Source organism: Myotis myotis, unplaced genomic scaffold (assembly GCF_014108235.1).
Source record: "Myotis myotis isolate mMyoMyo1 unplaced genomic scaffold, mMyoMyo1.p scaffold_m19_p_5, whole genome shotgun sequence".
NCBI classification, from domain to species: Eukaryota; Metazoa; Chordata; class Mammalia; order Chiroptera; family Vespertilionidae; genus Myotis; species Myotis myotis.
Genome location: NW_023416357.1, coordinates 93,220,869 through 93,238,190, shown reverse-complemented (window position 1 = coordinate 93,238,190; position 17,322 = coordinate 93,220,869). Strand labels below are relative to the sequence as shown.

Genomic DNA, 17,322 nt, shown 5'->3' with positions numbered 1-17,322 from the left:
ATGTGTATTAAATCCATGTTTATGGATTTTTACATACAGGCCAAAGGTATTTAAAGGCACATCTTGCCTATTACATGGGTATATGCCGGTGTGGGGAAGCAGGAAGGAGAGCGTAAGAGATGATAGAGGTGTAATCTGGGGACACTGCACATGTCCTCGTCACAGCCCTGGCACAAGGGCCCGGGCCTCAGTCCTGGCCACTTCCCCTGATAAGAATGTGGGGCCCCCACAAGTGACCTCCCCTTCACACTGACCTGGGGGCCGGGGGAGCTTTCGAGTCACCTAGACAGTGGTTCTGAGATCCTGCCTGAGGCCTGGAGCCCGTCCCGACAGCCTCCTCCGCGTGAAGACAGTGCAGATGGTGAGGAGTGGCCTTTATTCTGAGAGCCTGTGCTTTCTATCACGGCATCGGCGACAGTGCCGATAGGGGCAGCTGGGCTGTGGAATGTGTGTCATGTCCTTAGTTGGCAAGTGTGGCACCTAAAGTGGTCGTACGTATTGGTCATAGAAGTGACTCAGTGACGGGGAAACTGCCCAAGTCTGAATGTCATGAGTTTTGTTCCCATGGAAACGCTGAGCCCTGGCTCACCACTGGCTGAGTGGTCTCACCTCTGGAAAGTGGATCAGCAGGGGGCGTGGATCTCACCTGTCTGCCATCCGTGGCCTTCCTGGCCCAAACACTGCCCTGCATCCAACAGCAGCTCCACCACAGCCCCTCTCCTCCTGGGGCCTGTTCCAGGCCGTCCCTCTGCTCGGAAGCCCTTTCCTTCCCTGGTCCTCACTGAGCCCTCATCCCTCGGTGCTCGGTCCTCCCAGCTCCCTCTGTCCCCAGCGCCGTGCTTGGCTTGTGTGGTCGCTGTGTTTCCTGCCCGCCCCCCGGTCAGATCCCTAGTCTGAGCAGCTTGAAGGCCAGAGCTGAGTCTGTGATCTTCCCAGAGCCTGGCACAAGGTCCAGCCCCGGCCCGGAACAGTGCTTGTCACCAGGTCTTCATATGGCAGGCCCACAGTTCTCTCGCCCTCGTCGCTGACAGATACATCCTAAGGCTGACTGCCCGCTTATTCGCTGACATTTCTCCAAACCCCCCACCAAATACCACCTCTCTCTATCTCCGGAGCTCCGCAGCCCTGCTGGGACACAAGACCACCTCAGGTGGATCCAGACCAAGAGGCTGGTTGTGTTCCAGAAAGGGCCTCGCAGCCACTCCCCGGCTGGCAATGGAGGGCGCTGGGGAGGTGGCTCTGGGGGAGAGGGAGTAGGAGGTTTGGGAATTCGCTGTATTTCAGTAGTTCGTAAAGTCTTTGTAAAAAGCCTCTACCAGGTCCCTTGATATGTTGATGGCACACGGCCCAGGTTCCGAAGATTCTGCCAGACTTCCCGTGCTGCTCGCATTCTTGTCAGTTATCTCAGGGCCTCAAAAGAGCCACCACGGTTCCTAATGCTAACAGGCTCAAGACGTATGTGCCAACGATATGTGCATGGCAGGCAGGACCGGCACCATCCCCATCTCACAGGTCGGAGAACTGAGCCTTGGGAGGGTGGTGCGTCTTCCCAAGGTCCTAACCCGTCTAACGGAAGGAACGCAGGTTTTCTGACTCGGAATATGGAGTTCAATCAATGACTGCGTGGCCTTTGGAAATCCCTTCTGGGGGACAGGGCCTTCCCTGCCTTCCAGACCCCCCTTTCCTGTCTGTAAAATTGGGGCAGACACAGCGCGGCACTGTCAGGAGAGTCGGGAATGCAGTGGTGCTTTGCTCACCGGCTCCGCTCTTGCCCAGCCCCAGAGCCACAAGCCACCGTGTCACAGAAGCACAGGCTGCTGGGGACAAGGCAGCTGCTTTCTCCGTGGCCTGATGCTCCAGTGGCGGGTAAACCGGCACTGCCCCTCCCTAGGTCTCACCAGGGCGCGAGGCAGGGAGTTGGCACTAACGCGGGCTGTGAGGAGTGAGAATTTAATTTTGAAGACAGAGAAGGTGATGGGATTGGAGGCAGTGGCTGCAGGGCTCCAGTGAGCCTTAGTTAAAAAAAAATCAATGGCCCTTATTTAAGTCTTTCCTCATCAACCTGAGGTCTTCCCTCTGCCTTGGAACTTCCGGCACATGCCCTGGGCTCTGTGGATGCACCTCAGGCCTGGCCAAGGCTCCTCCCCTTCCTCCATCCCCCTCCCCCACCAGGCTGCACACACCCACCACCCCGTGCCTGCAGGTACTACTCTTAAACCCCAGGAATTTAACATGCACTCTACCCTCTGGCAAATTTTAAGTGTACCACACATTACTGTTGGCTGTGGGTACCGTGCTGTGTGACATCTCTAAAGCTTACTCTTGCTCAACTGAAACCCTGTGGCTGTTGATTAGTAACTCCCCACCCTCACCTCTCCCCACCTCTTGTCACCACTACTCCAGCCTTTGAGTCTGTGAGCTTGACTCCTAGATACGGTGTTGAGGTGTTTGTCCTTCTGTCACGGGCTCGGTTCACTCAGCACAGTGTTCTCCGAGTTGTCACACGGACTGACTGTCCCACTGAGTGCACACACCACACTTGCTTTATCCACTTGCCCACCCAGGGGTTGGGGCTTTGCGAATCTCGGCTGTTGTGAATTAACGCTGCAGTGAGCAGGGGGGCAGAGATCTCCCTGAGATCCCGAGTTCAGTTTTTAGGATAAAACCCAGCAGTGGGATAGCTGGGTCCGAAGGCAGTCCCTTTTGTGAGTTTTGAGGCGCCTCCACACTGTTGGCGAGAGCAGTGGCACCATTTTGCTTTCCCACCGAGTCTGCCACGCCCTCACCAACAGTCACTGTCCTGTTTTCTAGATACCAGCCATCCTGACAGGTGTGAGGCAGTGTCACTGTGGTTTTGCATTTCTCTGTTTTAAAAATAGGCCAAGGACTTGAATAGACATTTTTTTTCCGAAGAAGGCATGCAAATGGCCAACAAATCCATGAAACTATTAGAGGGTTCTTGACCTGGAAAATAAATGTCAGTTTCATGTGGTTTGGCCTCATATGTGCCAATGAGTCCTGTCCCCACTCTCTTCGCTCCAGCTCAGCGCTTTCAACAGCACCAGCCCTGCTCGTCAGCTGCCCTGTCACCCATCACCCACTAGTTATGGAGCCGCCACAGCGTCTGCACTCAGCTGGCCCCAGCCAGCTCATCTTCCAGGAGTCTCGGCACCATCCGCTCTCCTGTTCGTGGGAATTACTACAATAGTCCTGCCCACTCACCCAACCCCAGTGGGCTTAGCTCCTTGTCACTGCTGCTCTGACCTTTAGACTGAACTGTGCCTGGCACCCCGCCCCCCCATTCCAGTCCACCTGGGTACCAGCTGCACTCACTGGGTCAGCCATGGGTGTTTGATAGCCCCAAGGTCAGTCCTGCTTCCAGGGAGGGAAGTTGCTGGGCCCACACAGCCACCACAGGGCTGTAGCCTTGTAGCAAATCTAAAGAGCCCTCTCAGGGCGAACCATCCAACTCCCACTGCCCATCCTTCTCGCCCTTCCCCTCCAGGAAGCCCTCTCACTACCGGTGCTCAGCACCCTGTGTTCCACTGTCACAGTCTGCTCTGGGCCAAGCCTGCCTGCTCCCCAACGAGGCTGTGGACTCCTCAGACTCCTGTTCACCTCTGTACACCAGGGCCTCGCATGGCACCTGGCAAAGCCCACAGTTCTGAGTGGTTATTGTCCCAGCTTTTTCCACATAATGCTCACAACCACCCACCTTTGTTATATCAGCAGAGCAAGGAACTTATCTAAGGAAATGTGGCTGGCAGGTAGCTTTGCGTGGGTTCACTCTCATCCCTGTCCCAGCACTGATCATCATCCCCATGGGACAGACAAGAGAATGAGTCTCAAAGACAGCAGGGTCATGACTGGATGTGGGCACCTGGCTCAGAGCCCCGTCCTGCCCCCTGCCCCAGGCTGCCTTCCCACACAGTCGGTGGCCACTGTCCTTGGCCCCATTGACTTGTGACTCTCCCTCCCCAAAAGCCACTGAGGCCTAGTGGCTCTGGTCACAGCAAGCAGGGCTCATCCTGCCTGCCTGTCACGCCCAGTGATGGCCAAGGCCTAGGGTCAGGCCCCGTGTGAGGGGGGTGGTTTAAAGGACACTTACACGTAAGCCCACCTACACAGGGCGAGGGGACATTCATTCCAGCATCTTCCACCCGTCCTCTGGGGTGCTTGGGGAGGAAGAGGCGTTGGTAACACGGAAAGGAGAAAGGGCCATGTTGTCTCTGGGCCCTCGGTAAATGCCCTTCTGAAGGAGAACTGAGCGGCAAGCAGCTGGACTGGCCGCAGAAATGGCTCTCGGGAGGGGGACTCCGCCCTGGTCAAGGTCAGATGTTTCCTTCCCTTCCGCGCTCAGAAGGAAAGCACACCCAGGCTCCCAGGGCAACGGGTAATAGCAGAGGGATTTCATCTGTCGTCATACTGAGCTACCGCCCCCAACTCAGCACAAGGGGAGTCTCACTGAACACAGTGGCCGTGTCCCTGGAGAGGCGTGAAAATCAGATCATCGTAAACAGAACCACCCCTAAGGCCAGGGAAGGAACCCTGCAGGGTCACACTTCCTTTTGGGTGTGTCTCATTCCCTCGCTCAGCTGGACTGGGCTTGGATGAGCCCGATCTGCCACCTACTGCCCGGGAGGCCTGGCCCCCGAGCCCAGGGCCCGTCCATAGGTGATTCTGTGCCTGTAGAGCCCAGTGTGGCTCAGGACACAGCGGGGAGCCCTGGCACGGAGCCCGGGGAAGGAGCGTGAGCTCACCTTAGTTAGGTTTGTTTTTTAAAGTGTTTTGGTCCAGTAAGGTATGTATTATACAGGTCTTTTCCTTATTTCTCATATTTTGTACCAGCTGTAATCTCACCACTTCCTATTCAAATCTCAGTCTGTGCAGCAAAGGAAACCTCAACAAAATGACAAAATGAAATGACAACCTACTGAACGGGAGAAGGCACTCGACAATGATACATCCATTAAGGAGTTAATACCCAAAATACTTACTAGAAGGAACTCATATGACTAAACTCCAAAAACAATCTGATTAGAAATGGGCAGAAGACCTGAATAGACATTTCTCCAAAGAGGACACACAGACAGCCAATAGACCTAGGAAAAGATGTTCAATGTCACTAACAGGAAATGCAAATTAAGACCACACATATCACCTCCCACCTGTCAGAATGGCTGCCTTCAATAAATCAACGAACGACAGTGTTGGTGAGGAGGTGGAGAGAAAACCCTTGTGCACTGTTGGTGGAAATGCAGACTGGTACAGCCACCAAGGGAAATAGTATGGAGATTCCTCAAAAAATTAAAAATAAAACTTCTACATGATCTAGCAAGCCCACTTCTGGGTATTTATCTGAAGAAATTGAAAAGACATATGCATCCCTATGTTCATTGCAGCATTGTTTGCAATAGCCAAGCTATGAAAACACCCTGAGTGTCCATCAGTAGACAGATAAAGAAGAGAATATGACTCTTGTACTGAGTGAAATATGTCACACACAGAAAGACAAATACCACATGATTTCACTTATATGTGGAATCTACTAGTAAAACAAACAAAATCTATATATATAAAAGCCTAATATGCAAAGTGTCCCCTTGGGAGTTCGACCCATCAGGAGTTTGATCGCTCACTATGATGCACACCGACCACGATGGGGCAGCGTGGAACAAAGGGAGGCCCCGGCCGGCAGCTGCTAGGGACCTTACCCATGCACGAATTTTATGCACTGGGCCTCTAGTAAATAGATAAAAACAAACAGACTCATAGGTACAGAGAACAAAGTAATGGTTGCCAGAGTGGAGGGGACTTGGGAGACTGGGAGAAAAGGTGAAGGGATTAAGATGTACGAATTGCCAGGTATAAAAACAGTCACAGGGATGTTAAGTACAGCACAGGGAATACAGTCGATAATATTGTAATAACTGTGTATGGTGTCAGGTGGTTGTAGACTTATGGGTGAGCACTTCATAAGGCATATACATGTCTAATCACTATGTTTTACACCTCGAACTAATAAAATATTGTATGTCAACTATAATTGAAAAAAAAAGTTAAAAAAAATGCACAGATTAGCAGCACCTAATGAAATATTTTGCTGTACTTTAAAGTGTTTCAAACCAAAATATTCACAAAGGTTCATTGGAGTAAGGACTGTTCAGTTATACAACGTTAAGAAGTAACGATAATAAGTGCTGGTAAAAAGGAAAGAAGCATCTGTGCTAGGCAGAATAATGGCCCCCAAAATGCCTGAACCCTGCTCCCTGGGACCCGTGAATGTGCCCCTTTCTGTGGCAGAGGGGACCCCACAGCTGTGACTCGGGGTTTCGGAAGAGGGAGGTTACCCAGGCCTGGTGTGGGCACAGGGTCCTTAGAGGGGGGAAGGTGAGGGGTACTGCACTGCGGCTTTGGCGATGGAGACCACCAGCTGGCGGTGCCGGAAAAGGTGGGGAAACAGATGCACCCTGACTTCCGCCCTGGAAGTCCCATTCTGGTGTCTGCCCTCCAGGACTGTAGTACAGTGCATCACAGCTGTGGGGTCCTGAGCCACTAAGTGTGTGACAGTAGCTGTGGGAGGTCAGAGTTCACCAGCCCTGCGCTCACAGCCACAGCCCGCCCTCCAAGTGCACCCTGGGCCCAGACCACTGGCCCTCCAGCCCACCCTCTGCCCAGCACGCAGGAGCCACTTAAAACACAACCAGATTGTGAGCTCCCTGCGGGAGCCTTCAGCTGTGCCCTTCACTCCCTGCCCCTCTCAGGGCACTTCCTGCCATCTTCAGGCAGCTGGCCCCTCTGGCTGCATTTGTAACCTAAACCTTTATACTATCCTAGAGGCCTGGGGCACGGATTCATGCACCCTCTAGCAATCTGGGACCTCTCGGGGGATATGGGACGGCCAGTTTTGGGATTGGAACCAGCAGTCCCACATCCCCCGAGGGATATAGTAGTGTGTGAAGCGGCAGGCGGCCAGGGAGGAGCCCGAGTCCGGGCTGGGTGCCACACTACTCCCACTCAATCCGGCCCCACTGTGCCTGTCACTGCTGCCGCTCGGTAGTGCCGCTGCAGCGTGCTCACCAGCCGTGAGCCCGGCGTCTGGAGCCCAGCAGTCAGCTGAGTGGCGCTACCACTGTGGGAGCGCACTGACCACCAGGGGGCAGTTCCTGTGTTGAGTGTCTGCCGCCTGGTGGTCAGTGCACGTCATAGCGACCTGTCGAATGGTCGTTCGGTCGTTCAGTCATTTAGGCTTTTTAGCATGTCATATATAGATGACATGCTAACGCCCCTGTGAGCTCCAGATCCAGGAGAACCTGCCTTGTTCCCCGTTCCATCCTCTCTGCCTGGGACAGTGCTTCCCACTGTGTGTTCGAGAGAGATCCTGGGATGAAGGAAGGCATGAATGTCCTGCAGGGTTTCCCTGTACATGGCAGGGTATGCCCTCCCTAAAAGAGTGTTTTAAGTCCTGTCCTTAGGAACTCACAGATCACAGCATCGCATAGGCCCACTCAGCAGCACCTCCTGTCTGGTCGCCCAGAACTACGATGTCGGCTGTGAGTGCTGCTGCACGTCCCCTCATGTTTTTATCCACGTGTGCACCACTGTCTCCTTTCCCTCCCACATGAGCCCACGACCCTTTTCCCATGCGGAACGCCACGCCTCTGAGGCCGGGTGGGAACACGGACTCTGTGCGGTGTCCTGACTGACATCACTACTCCGTGTGCTCCGTTTCCCCCGATCTCCACCTCTCACGTGTTGCTGGAGAAGTACTGTGTTTTCCCTTCCCCCGTCTCATGACAGGGCCCCGACCACGTGCCCAGGTCACGCACAGGCCAGCGACCTCTCGAGAACCATGCAGCTCCTTCCCTCACGTCTGCAGCTGAGGGAGCCCTGTAACCCAGGTCCTCAAATGTTGCTTCTCTTTCTCTTTCTCTACAACCTACTCTTCGGTCTTTTCTGAGGCTCCAGCCGACAGCCGAGCCAGGAGGCCCCGGACCCCACTTGGTTGTAGCTGCGTCCCCATCGCAGGCTCTACGGGTGGGTCAGCACATGCGCTCCTCTGTCGCCTCTTCACCGCCCCGCGCCCCGTGTGTGATAACCAGTGTCAGTGACCCCCTGAGGGGAGGCCCTTATTCGACACTGGCATCTGCCCTGACTGCCCTCTTGGGATGAATTCTCCCAGCCCCTCTGTGTCTGTGCTGCACCTCTCGACTGTGCGTGCAGTGTGTCCACAGCATTCTCTCTTCTCGGACTGGAATGTGCCTTTGCTGGAAGATCAATGAAAAAGGGGTGGAGTGTGGGGAGGGGTGAAGGCCGTGGCTGGTACCTTCTCTCACAGCCTTAAAACACGGTCCAGAGCTGGTGGCCCCACAGCTGTGCTCTGGAAAGAGAGAGCGTACCTAACAGTGCGGCCTCTCAGTGTCTCCGTGTTGCATCAGCAGCCAGCTGGGCAGCAGCTGTCCGTGAGCCCTGCTCCGCCGCCCCGTCCCTGCGCTCCGAGCCCACTTAACCCTTCTCCCCTCTTCTTACAGCGACGCCGCCCCTCCCGGAGAGCCACTGAGCAAGAGCAGCCGGCCCAGGGTGGCCTCCCGCTTCCCCAAGCTGTCCCGCAGCCACCCCAGGGAGACGCGCAACGTGGAGCCCCAGAGCGGCGACCTCTGACCTCCATGGACTCCCAGACTCAGCCTCCGTGCTGCGCTGCTGCCTCCCCGGCCACCTGCCCCCAGTCCGGCCACGGCAGCCGGACCTGCCACCTGGAGTGACAGCCACACGCACCGGTGAACCTGAGAGCACACCTTCCACCGGTCACATGGCACCGATTAAACTGGTCAGACGTGGACACGTGGGCACCACTCTCCCGGGTCTGCCCGAGCAGCCAGGCTTCCTCCTCTCCCTCCAGCCCAGGGGCCGGCGGAGGGCCAGGTGGGCATGGGGCCTCTGGTTCCCTCAGAAACGGCCTCTTGGCTTTTCCCACTGGGAGCTGGAATGACTGTTACAGTCTTTCTCTTTTTCCTGCAACTGCCTGCTGCAGCCTGCGGCCCAGCGGGGGCGGTTTCCTTGCCGTTTCACTCCCCACCAGTAGCCATTAGACACGACCCCTTGTTAGCGCCCCATGGCCAGCCTCAGCTCTGCGGCTTCTCCCCCAGGAGACCCCGGGGCCTGTGTGAGAAGGAGCCCATCGGCGATGCTGAACTGTGGTTCCCGGGTGACGCCTGGCTTCTGGGAGGAGCGGCCCCCAGGAAGCCCAAGGCCCCTGATCCGCAGGCACCTTGTAAGGTTTGGGGGACCTCCCCCAGCCAGCCATCGGTGGCACCATGGTGCCCCCACGGTGGAGCGCCCTGGGCTGCCCAGGAATCGGTGGCCTCGCCTTCCCAGCCGAGAGGCCTTGGGCTGTGAGAGACTTGGTTCTGCAGAGGCTCTTAGGCCCTCGGCCTGCAGACCTGGCCCCCAAGTTCGTGGGCCACCGCATGGCTCGCTGTGAACTGGGGCGCATGTCCACCTTGAACAGATCATGGTCATTCCCTAAGACAGACTGGAGGGCACCAGGCCCCTGGACTGATAAAATGAGAGCGTGGCCTCCCCCTGGCTCCCCCCAGCATTCCAAGTCAGACCCTCCCGGGCCAGGGCCGCCGGCTGTGCAGAATCATGGACTTGCCTCTCCCCTGGGCGCAAGCACTGTGAGGAGGAGGCTGCATTTCTGGGAGACACTAGAAAGCAGGTGCGAGGTTGTTTGTAAAGAGACTGCGCGGGGATGAGTGAAACCTGAGGACAGATCCGTAGGGAACTGGATGACGAACCTGTGAAGGACAGTCAGTGGAGCTCACCACCTACGCGTCCCGGAGCCCTCAGCTCCACTCAGACCTCGGGGGCCCCAGGCGGGCTGTCTCTGGGAGGAAACCCTGTGCAGGGTAGTAAAGGTACCCGTGGACAGGAGAGCCGCCTCCTGTGTACAGCTGAGGTGCAGCTGCACAGCCCGCAGAGCTATAGGCCGGATCCCTTCTGGGGACAGCCAGGTGGGCCGAGGGCCTGTTCTCAGGGCGGCAGGAGTGAGTGGCAGGGGACCCTGCGGTCAGTCCAGGGTCAACCTCCTTCGTTTTAACTCCCAGCCCCACTGCACCCCGGCCCCTGCGGCTGCTCTGGACAGAGCCGCCCTCCGAAATGGGCAGGTGCCCCACTCCAGCTGCCCCGCGCCACACGCCATCTGCTCCACCTCCGTCGCCATGACGGAGCCGAGAGACCTTCCAGCATTGCCGTCTGGACAGCGGAGCCCGCTCCCCGACGTCTCTCCTTCTGGTCGTGTCAGCACCCACCTCAGCGGCCCCACCCGGCACCTGCCCCGAAACACGTCCGCATGCGATCCTCCAGGACCCTGCTCCCACCGCCAGGCGGACAGGTGCTCAGCCTGTACTCAAACAGGAGAAACCCTGCCTCCCATCTTCCGAAGCTGACTTTTTCATGGAAAACTCGCCCTGCTCTCCCACTGGTTGTAAAAGCACATTCCTAGGGCCACACAGGAACTTCGCTGCTTGCTCGTTATACCGTTTTGTGATCATGCAGAAACCCTGGAATCACCTTTAACGTACAGACACCCCGAATTTTAGCTCAGATATGCATGTGACATGCACATTACAGCAACTCCTCAGAGCCTTAACTTTGGAAACAGACTGTTCTGCAGTGATTTAGTCCACTCAGCTGCTGTGCATGTGGAAGGAGGGACTTCCCTGTTCCCAGAGCAGGAAGACAGACCCCGGACCCAGCCAGGTGCACAGATGCCAGCCCCTCGGGACTTTCCCCTGCCCTTCAACCTGGATCCACTTCCGAGGGCAGGCTGCCGACCTCCCTGCGCACCCCCCCCAGCCCGCACCCCCCCCAGCCCACACCCCCCAGCCCGTGACCATCCGCAGAAAGGACGGCCCGCAGTCGACCTGCAGTCGGCTGGGCATGGCTGCTCCAGCTCAGCACCCATCCCCGGCACACGGCTCCGTGAGGGACAGGCAGTCCCTTGCAGTGCGCCTAGCCGCAGTTAGAACAGCCAGCATTTGTCCAGTCGGGCCCTGGGGGAGGAGGTGGCTCTCCCGTCCACAGTGGCACCTTTAATACCCAACAGCTAGGCACACTGGGGTCGCCTGGTTACAGACGGGGTCACCTGACTGAGGAGTGAAGACAAGATACCATTGTGTGAAATCTAGCAGGAGGCGCCAGCGGCGGGAGGGGGGGGTGTGGGCGCGCCTAATCATAGCGCTGGGCTCTGCCCCAGCTGGGAGCATATTAAGATGAGCCCTTTGATAACCACTGGAATTTACCAGGGTGGCAGGTTGTGTGTTGTGCCTGTAACAAAACAGAGGCAATCAAAGCTGTTCACGTCATAGGATCGATAACACCACTGTTACCAGTGGGCGAGGCAGCAGGCCCGGGAGGCCCAGTAGTGAGTCCCCAGGTTTGGAGCCAGCACACCGCCCGCCAGCCAGGTGACGAGACGCAGCACTGCCGGCTTCCAGCACCAGCGTGGCCTCCTTTTTCTCTGGGTATCACATGGGACAGGTTGCCCACCTGAGTACCGGGTCCCAGGTCCCAGGCCTCAGCCCACCCCACCTGCTTGTGGTGGCAGCCCAGAGGTGCTGGCCACCCCTCACCTGGGGCCAGGCTGTTTTCTGGGTCCCAGCAGGGCCTTCTAACCAGTCCCTCCAGAGTCCTTCCTTCCTCCCTCTTGGTACCTCTGCACCAGCCTCAGCATCTGTCCACCGGTTGGCACTTACAACTTGGCAGGCGTGTAACTGACTAAAGAACAGGCTGGCTTTCAGCCTCGCCCTGAGGATGGGTGGGCCCACCTGCCTGAGAAGGGCCCTGCCAGCGGCCACACCTGCAGGACATCAGCCTGGCTAAGGTACCTCCTAGCCGGGCACACCGCCTGTCTGGACCTCTCCCTGGCGGTTCCCTCGGGACGTGGTGCACAATGGACGGCGCCCCAGCCTGCAGGCGGGCCTGGTAGAGGGCCCTTCCCTGGGCAGCGTCTGCCTCTGAGCAAGGGGTTTGCAGCGATCATGTTTCAAATATTGTGCATTGTTTCATTAAAGCTAACCTTAAGTATTTGCTGTTCAGATTAGCTTCTGTGCTATTTTTGCACAATTGTAGCACTGTATATTTTATCTCAGATTTCCGTGCCAAAAGTTCGTTTTCATGTTTCTGTAGCACGCGGTCTTAATTATGTTTCTAAGCTAAAACATCAGCTCCAGGATCGACAGGCACAAGGCTGGAGGCCGACGAGCCCGAGCTCTGAGCGAACCCCCTGCTCAGCCCGCAGGCCCTGGAGTGGCCTCCGTGGTCCGTCTCCTGACTTCTCACCGTTTCCGCCAGAACACTGCCAGTGGATGCTCCTGGCTTCAGTCACGGAGCCCTAAGACCATGTTGAGTGGCTTCCCGACCGACCCAGTCAGCTTCTTTAGGAAAAAATCTGATTTCTCTAAACGATGGCGCCTGGACGACCGTCCACGGTAGAGCATGCTGGAGTCATTAGCATTTCAATGTCCAGGGGTCAGTTCTTACCGGCCCGTGAACATCTTCCCGTCAAAACTGGGAAACCACTAGCTGACCTGTCCAGGCTGCCACCTGCCCATGAGGCCTCTCAGGTGAGCTGTGGAGGGAGAGGCCACTCGCTCACCCTCACAACTGTTTCCACCCGGAGGCCAGACAGGAGCTGCCCTTGCGAAGTCCGGGGCTGGGGACGCGGGAGAGCAGCCTGCTGACCACTCCGAGCTGGCCCTGGGGCGGTTTCTAGGGGTGAGGGGCGGGGCTGACGAGGGTTTCTATTATCTGGATTCATCCTGACCGTCTTCACCTCTGCAGCCTTAGCTCCGCCCCCTGCACAGCTGCTCAGTAAGCGTGGCTTGACTCATCAGATACTGACCTCGGGAGGAGGGGCTGTGGGTGCAGGGGCCACTGTGGGAGGCCTCAGCCTGGGTCCCAGGGACGCTGTCGGGGGTAATACGGCAACGACGTGGAGTCTGGGCTACTATCTGTGCCCAGGCCTGGGCGCGGGCGGGTTCGCTCTGAAACATGTAGTATTATCGTAACTACCCTGTTATGTTAAGGTTTACATGATAGAATTTTTAAACAAATGTGTTTAATTTTCTAAACTCTCTTGTATTAAAATTTTCTTTTGGAACAAGCTGTGGTAATTTTGTTACAATCCGGTGGAGATACACCTCTTTGCAATGGCCAATAAAAACGGTGACATTTTATACATGAAGCACTCAGTTCATGGCCTCTGCTCTGCGCCTCCGTTCCTGTCCGCAGCGGGAGAGGGGTTTTCGGCGCGTTATAAACACCTCTGAAAGCCGCTCACCATTCGACATGATGCACAGGCGAGGATTTGACGGGACTAACATCAGTTTAATTTGAAGTGAAGCAAAGTTTCACCTGATGTATTAGGCAGAGCTGTACAAGCTGCACAGAGAGAAATAAATCCATAGAGAAAAGCCCTCGGTACAGGTTCCTTTTCATTCACTCAAAAACGGGTAGTCATTGAGCACCGACTGTATACCAGGCATCGTGCTAGCACTGGGCATGCGGCAGTGACCAAGACAGAAAGGACGCCTGCCATCCGTGGACTCGCCCAGGACAATAAGAGGATTTCCCCAGACTGTCAGCCATCCAGATCACAGACTGCAGGCAGAGCCAGAAGCACTCCCACGAGCAGGACGGGAGGAAGATGGGGCCCAGGCAGTCTGGCCCTCAGCACTGCAGACGCCTGGGCGGGGTACCTGCCGGCCGTCCTGTGCACTGAGGGGGTTCACAGCATCCCTGGCCGCCTCCCACTAGATCAGTGGTTCTCAACCTTCTGGCCCTTTAAATAGAGTTCCTCATATTGTGACCCCCAACCATAAAATTATTTTTGTTGCTACATCATAACTGTAATGTTGCTACTGTTATGAATCGTAATGTAAATATCTGATATGCAGGATGGTCTTAGGCGACCCCTGTGAAAGGGTTGTTCGCCCCCCAAAGGGTTCGCGACCCACAGGTTGAGAACCGCTGCTATAGATGAAGCCAGAAATGTCTCCAGAGATGCCACAGGTTCCCCCATGAGGTGGTCCCCAGTGAAGACCCGTTGGCAGAAGTGACTGACAGTTAAGCTGTGACCTGCAGAGAGAGAAGGAAATGCTACACCCTCCCCCCACCCCCCCAAAAATAACCTTGACTTAAAAATGCACACCAAACAGCAAGCGACTGAGGAGGAGAAACAGATTCTCAGAGAGCCCAGGGGTGAGGCAGGCTAACTCACACCACCGAACCCCGGGCGGCTTCTGGCCAGGGCCCCACGAGGGTGTCCCTCAGCACAGGCCCCAGCCCGGCCTGAGACAGGACAGACACGGCGTTTAGGGGCCTGCGTGTGGCCAGCCTCCAGTTTACCTGACCCCAGGCCACCACAGAGAAGCAGGCCCTTGCTCTGCACTTGAGCAGACGAGGGAACCCAGCACCGACATGTGCTGCCGGAGGCCCCCAGCCGACGGGGCCACATCCTAGTCTGTCGTGTCCATCTCCCCCTCCCGCCTCCTCCTCCCCCTTCGGCTCTCCTCCCGGAGCCTCGGCTCCCGCGCAGCTCTCCCCCCTCCGGGACCTGCTCCCCGAGCTCTCCCAGGTACAGGCTGTCTGATTTTCCTCCGTTTCCCTATTTTAAACCACGCTGCCTCCTTAGAAACATCAGTTCCTTTGAAGCTCATACCACCTGCCGGTAACACCTCTGCTCCTAGGGACCCGTGAGCTGCTTCTCCTCACTCACGAGGGTCGGCACCCCTCTTCCCAAGGTCAGCACCCTGCAGCCTGAGGATGGGCACCCCTCTCCTCCAGGGTCGGCACCCCACTCACTGGCCTCCCCCCGCTGGTCTCACTTCTCTGAGCCCCCCTCTCCGAGGCTGTTACTTTGTTTTTTAATGTAGTACCTTTAGGTGCCTTTTAAATATATTTTTATTGACTCCAGAGAGGAAGGGAGAGGGAGAGAGAGAGAAACATCAATGATGAGAAAGAATCATTGATCGGCTGCCTCCTGCACGCCCCACACTGGGGATCAAGCACGCAACCCGGGCATGTGCCCTGACAGGGATTTGAACCGTGACCTCCTGGCTCATAGGTCGATGTGCAACCACTGAGCCACACCGGCCGGGCTCAAGGCTGTGTCTTGGCACCACGGGAGCCTCTTCCAGGCGAGGGCAGCAATCACTGCGCCTCTGGGGGGCCTGAGGTCAGATCCCCTCTGACCCAGCTCTGTCCTTACAGTGCATTACTTTGTGGAACGGCAGCAATGCTTCAAATTCCTCAAGACCTTCATCTGTCATTTAACACACACACCTGCCCTAGCCTGCTTGGCTCAGTGGATATAGTGCTGGCTTGCAGAATGCAGGGTTCCAGGTTCGATTCCAGTCAAGGGCACATGCCTGGGTTGTGGGCTCAATCCCCAGTAGGGGGCGTGCAGGAGGCAGCCAATCAACGATTCTCTCTCATCATTGATGTTTCCATCTCTCTCTCCCTTTCCCTTCCTTTCTAAAATCAATAAAAATATAAATAAATACAGCACTGAATTCTCCCAGTGTGACAAAACCAAAAAGAAAAAAAGGGAATAACTTTAAAAAATATATAAATCACACACACACCTGTCCTCACACTCTTTCCCAGCTCTGGATCCCTGGGCCAGGACACCAGGGCTCCTCCCAACGCCCCCAGCCCCTGTCCCGCCTTCACACTTGCTTGGCACAGACCCAGCCCTGTCAAAGCCCAGCCACATAACTTAGGAGATTGGTGCAGTTAGAAGAACTATTAGTTGATGTCTTTGCACGATGTATAAAGGTGGGATTTTGTGACGTCAACCACTGACTGGAGTGGGGACAGCTGTAGGAGCAGAGTGTCTATATGTCACTGAAGTTGGGCTGATAAACTCACTCAACATTAACAGGACGTTAGACGTAATCCTTGCGGTAATCGCAAGGGAAGCAATGCCCATCAAGGGATGGATAAAGAGGGGGTGCATACAGACAACGGAACATGACTCAGCCTAAAAAAGAATGAGACCTCGCCATCTGCAACATGGATGGGCCCAGAAGATATCGTGCAGAGTGAACTAAGACAGATAGAAAGACAAATGCTGCTTATTTGTGATTTCACTTATATGTGGAATCTAAAAACAAATAAACAAAATAAATGAATAAACAAAACATGAACTAGGTCACAGATACAGAGAATAAATTGATGGTTGCCAGATGGAAGGGGGTTGGTGGAATGACAATAAAAGGGAAAGGGTTAAGAAGTACAAATTGCCAGTTATAAAAGCAGACGTCCTACCCTATATAATAAAGAGGGAATATGCAAATTGACTGTCACTCCATCACAAATATGGCTGCAAATACAGCAGAGGCCGAGTTCCCATAACGAGCCTTAACAAGCAATCAGCAGGGACTTGAGGATGCTCCCCATCCCCTCTGTGGGGCTTGACAGGGAACCTCAGGCCATGCCCTCCACCCCAGCGCCAGGGGACCTGAGGCTGCGCCCCCTGCCTGGTAGGGCTTGATGGGGGATCTCAGGTTGCGTGCCCTGCCCAGTGGGGCTTGAAAGGGGACCTCAGGCCATGCCACCCACCCTGGCGCTGGGCCAAGGGACCTGAGGCTGCGCCCCCTGCCCAGCAGGGCTTGACAAAGGTGGGACAGGCAGGGTCTGGATCTAACCCAATGGGGGTGGGCCAGCCAGGTCTGGCTCTTGCATGATTTCGAGACGCATGTGGGTGGGTGAGGACTTGACTCTGGGTCCCATGGTGCACCCCAGACTCTGACAGGAGGAAGATTTTCATATACAGTGGGGCCTTGACTTACGAGTCTAATTCGTTCCGAAACTGAGCTCGTTAAGGAGCTCGTTAACTCAAATTACACTATCAACTCAATGCAAAAAATCAGCCAAGAGACAGCTGGTATCTCAAAAAACTCGTTAGTCGGGACACTCGCAAGTCAAGGCCCCACTGTACATTTTCTTACTAATTTTCTTTCATCTCTGACACTTCTATTATAGAGAAAGGGCAAATAGCAATATTAAAATATTTCCTCTAATTAATCCCCTTTTAATGTGCACAAATTTTGTGCACCGAGCCAAGAGAAAAGCAGTTAGTCTATATATATAAAAGCCTAAGTGACCGAACGATGAAAGACTGATCGCTATGATGCACACTGACTACCAGGGGGCAACACTCAGTGCATGAGCTTCCCCCTGGTGGTCAGTGCGCTCCCACAGCCAACCTCCCGTGGTTCCTCCCCCCCAGCCAGCCAGCCCCAGTTGACCCCTATC

General features: G+C 55.7%; 1 protein-coding gene across 1 annotated transcript in view; it reads left to right on the top strand.

The window, feature by feature from the left end:
• The window catches only part of SNX29 (sorting nexin 29), a 453,538-nt gene extending 440,292 nt beyond the window's left edge, over window positions 1-13,246 (top strand). Inside the window, exon 22 of the mRNA XM_036308068.1 lies at window positions 8,532-13,246. Within this exon, the coding sequence (XP_036163961.1) occupies window positions 8,532-8,661 (130 nt within the window). The 3' untranslated portion in view covers window positions 8,662-13,246. The remainder of the gene's footprint in view (window positions 1-8,531) is intronic.
• Window positions 13,247-17,322: the final 4,076 nt, after the last annotated feature.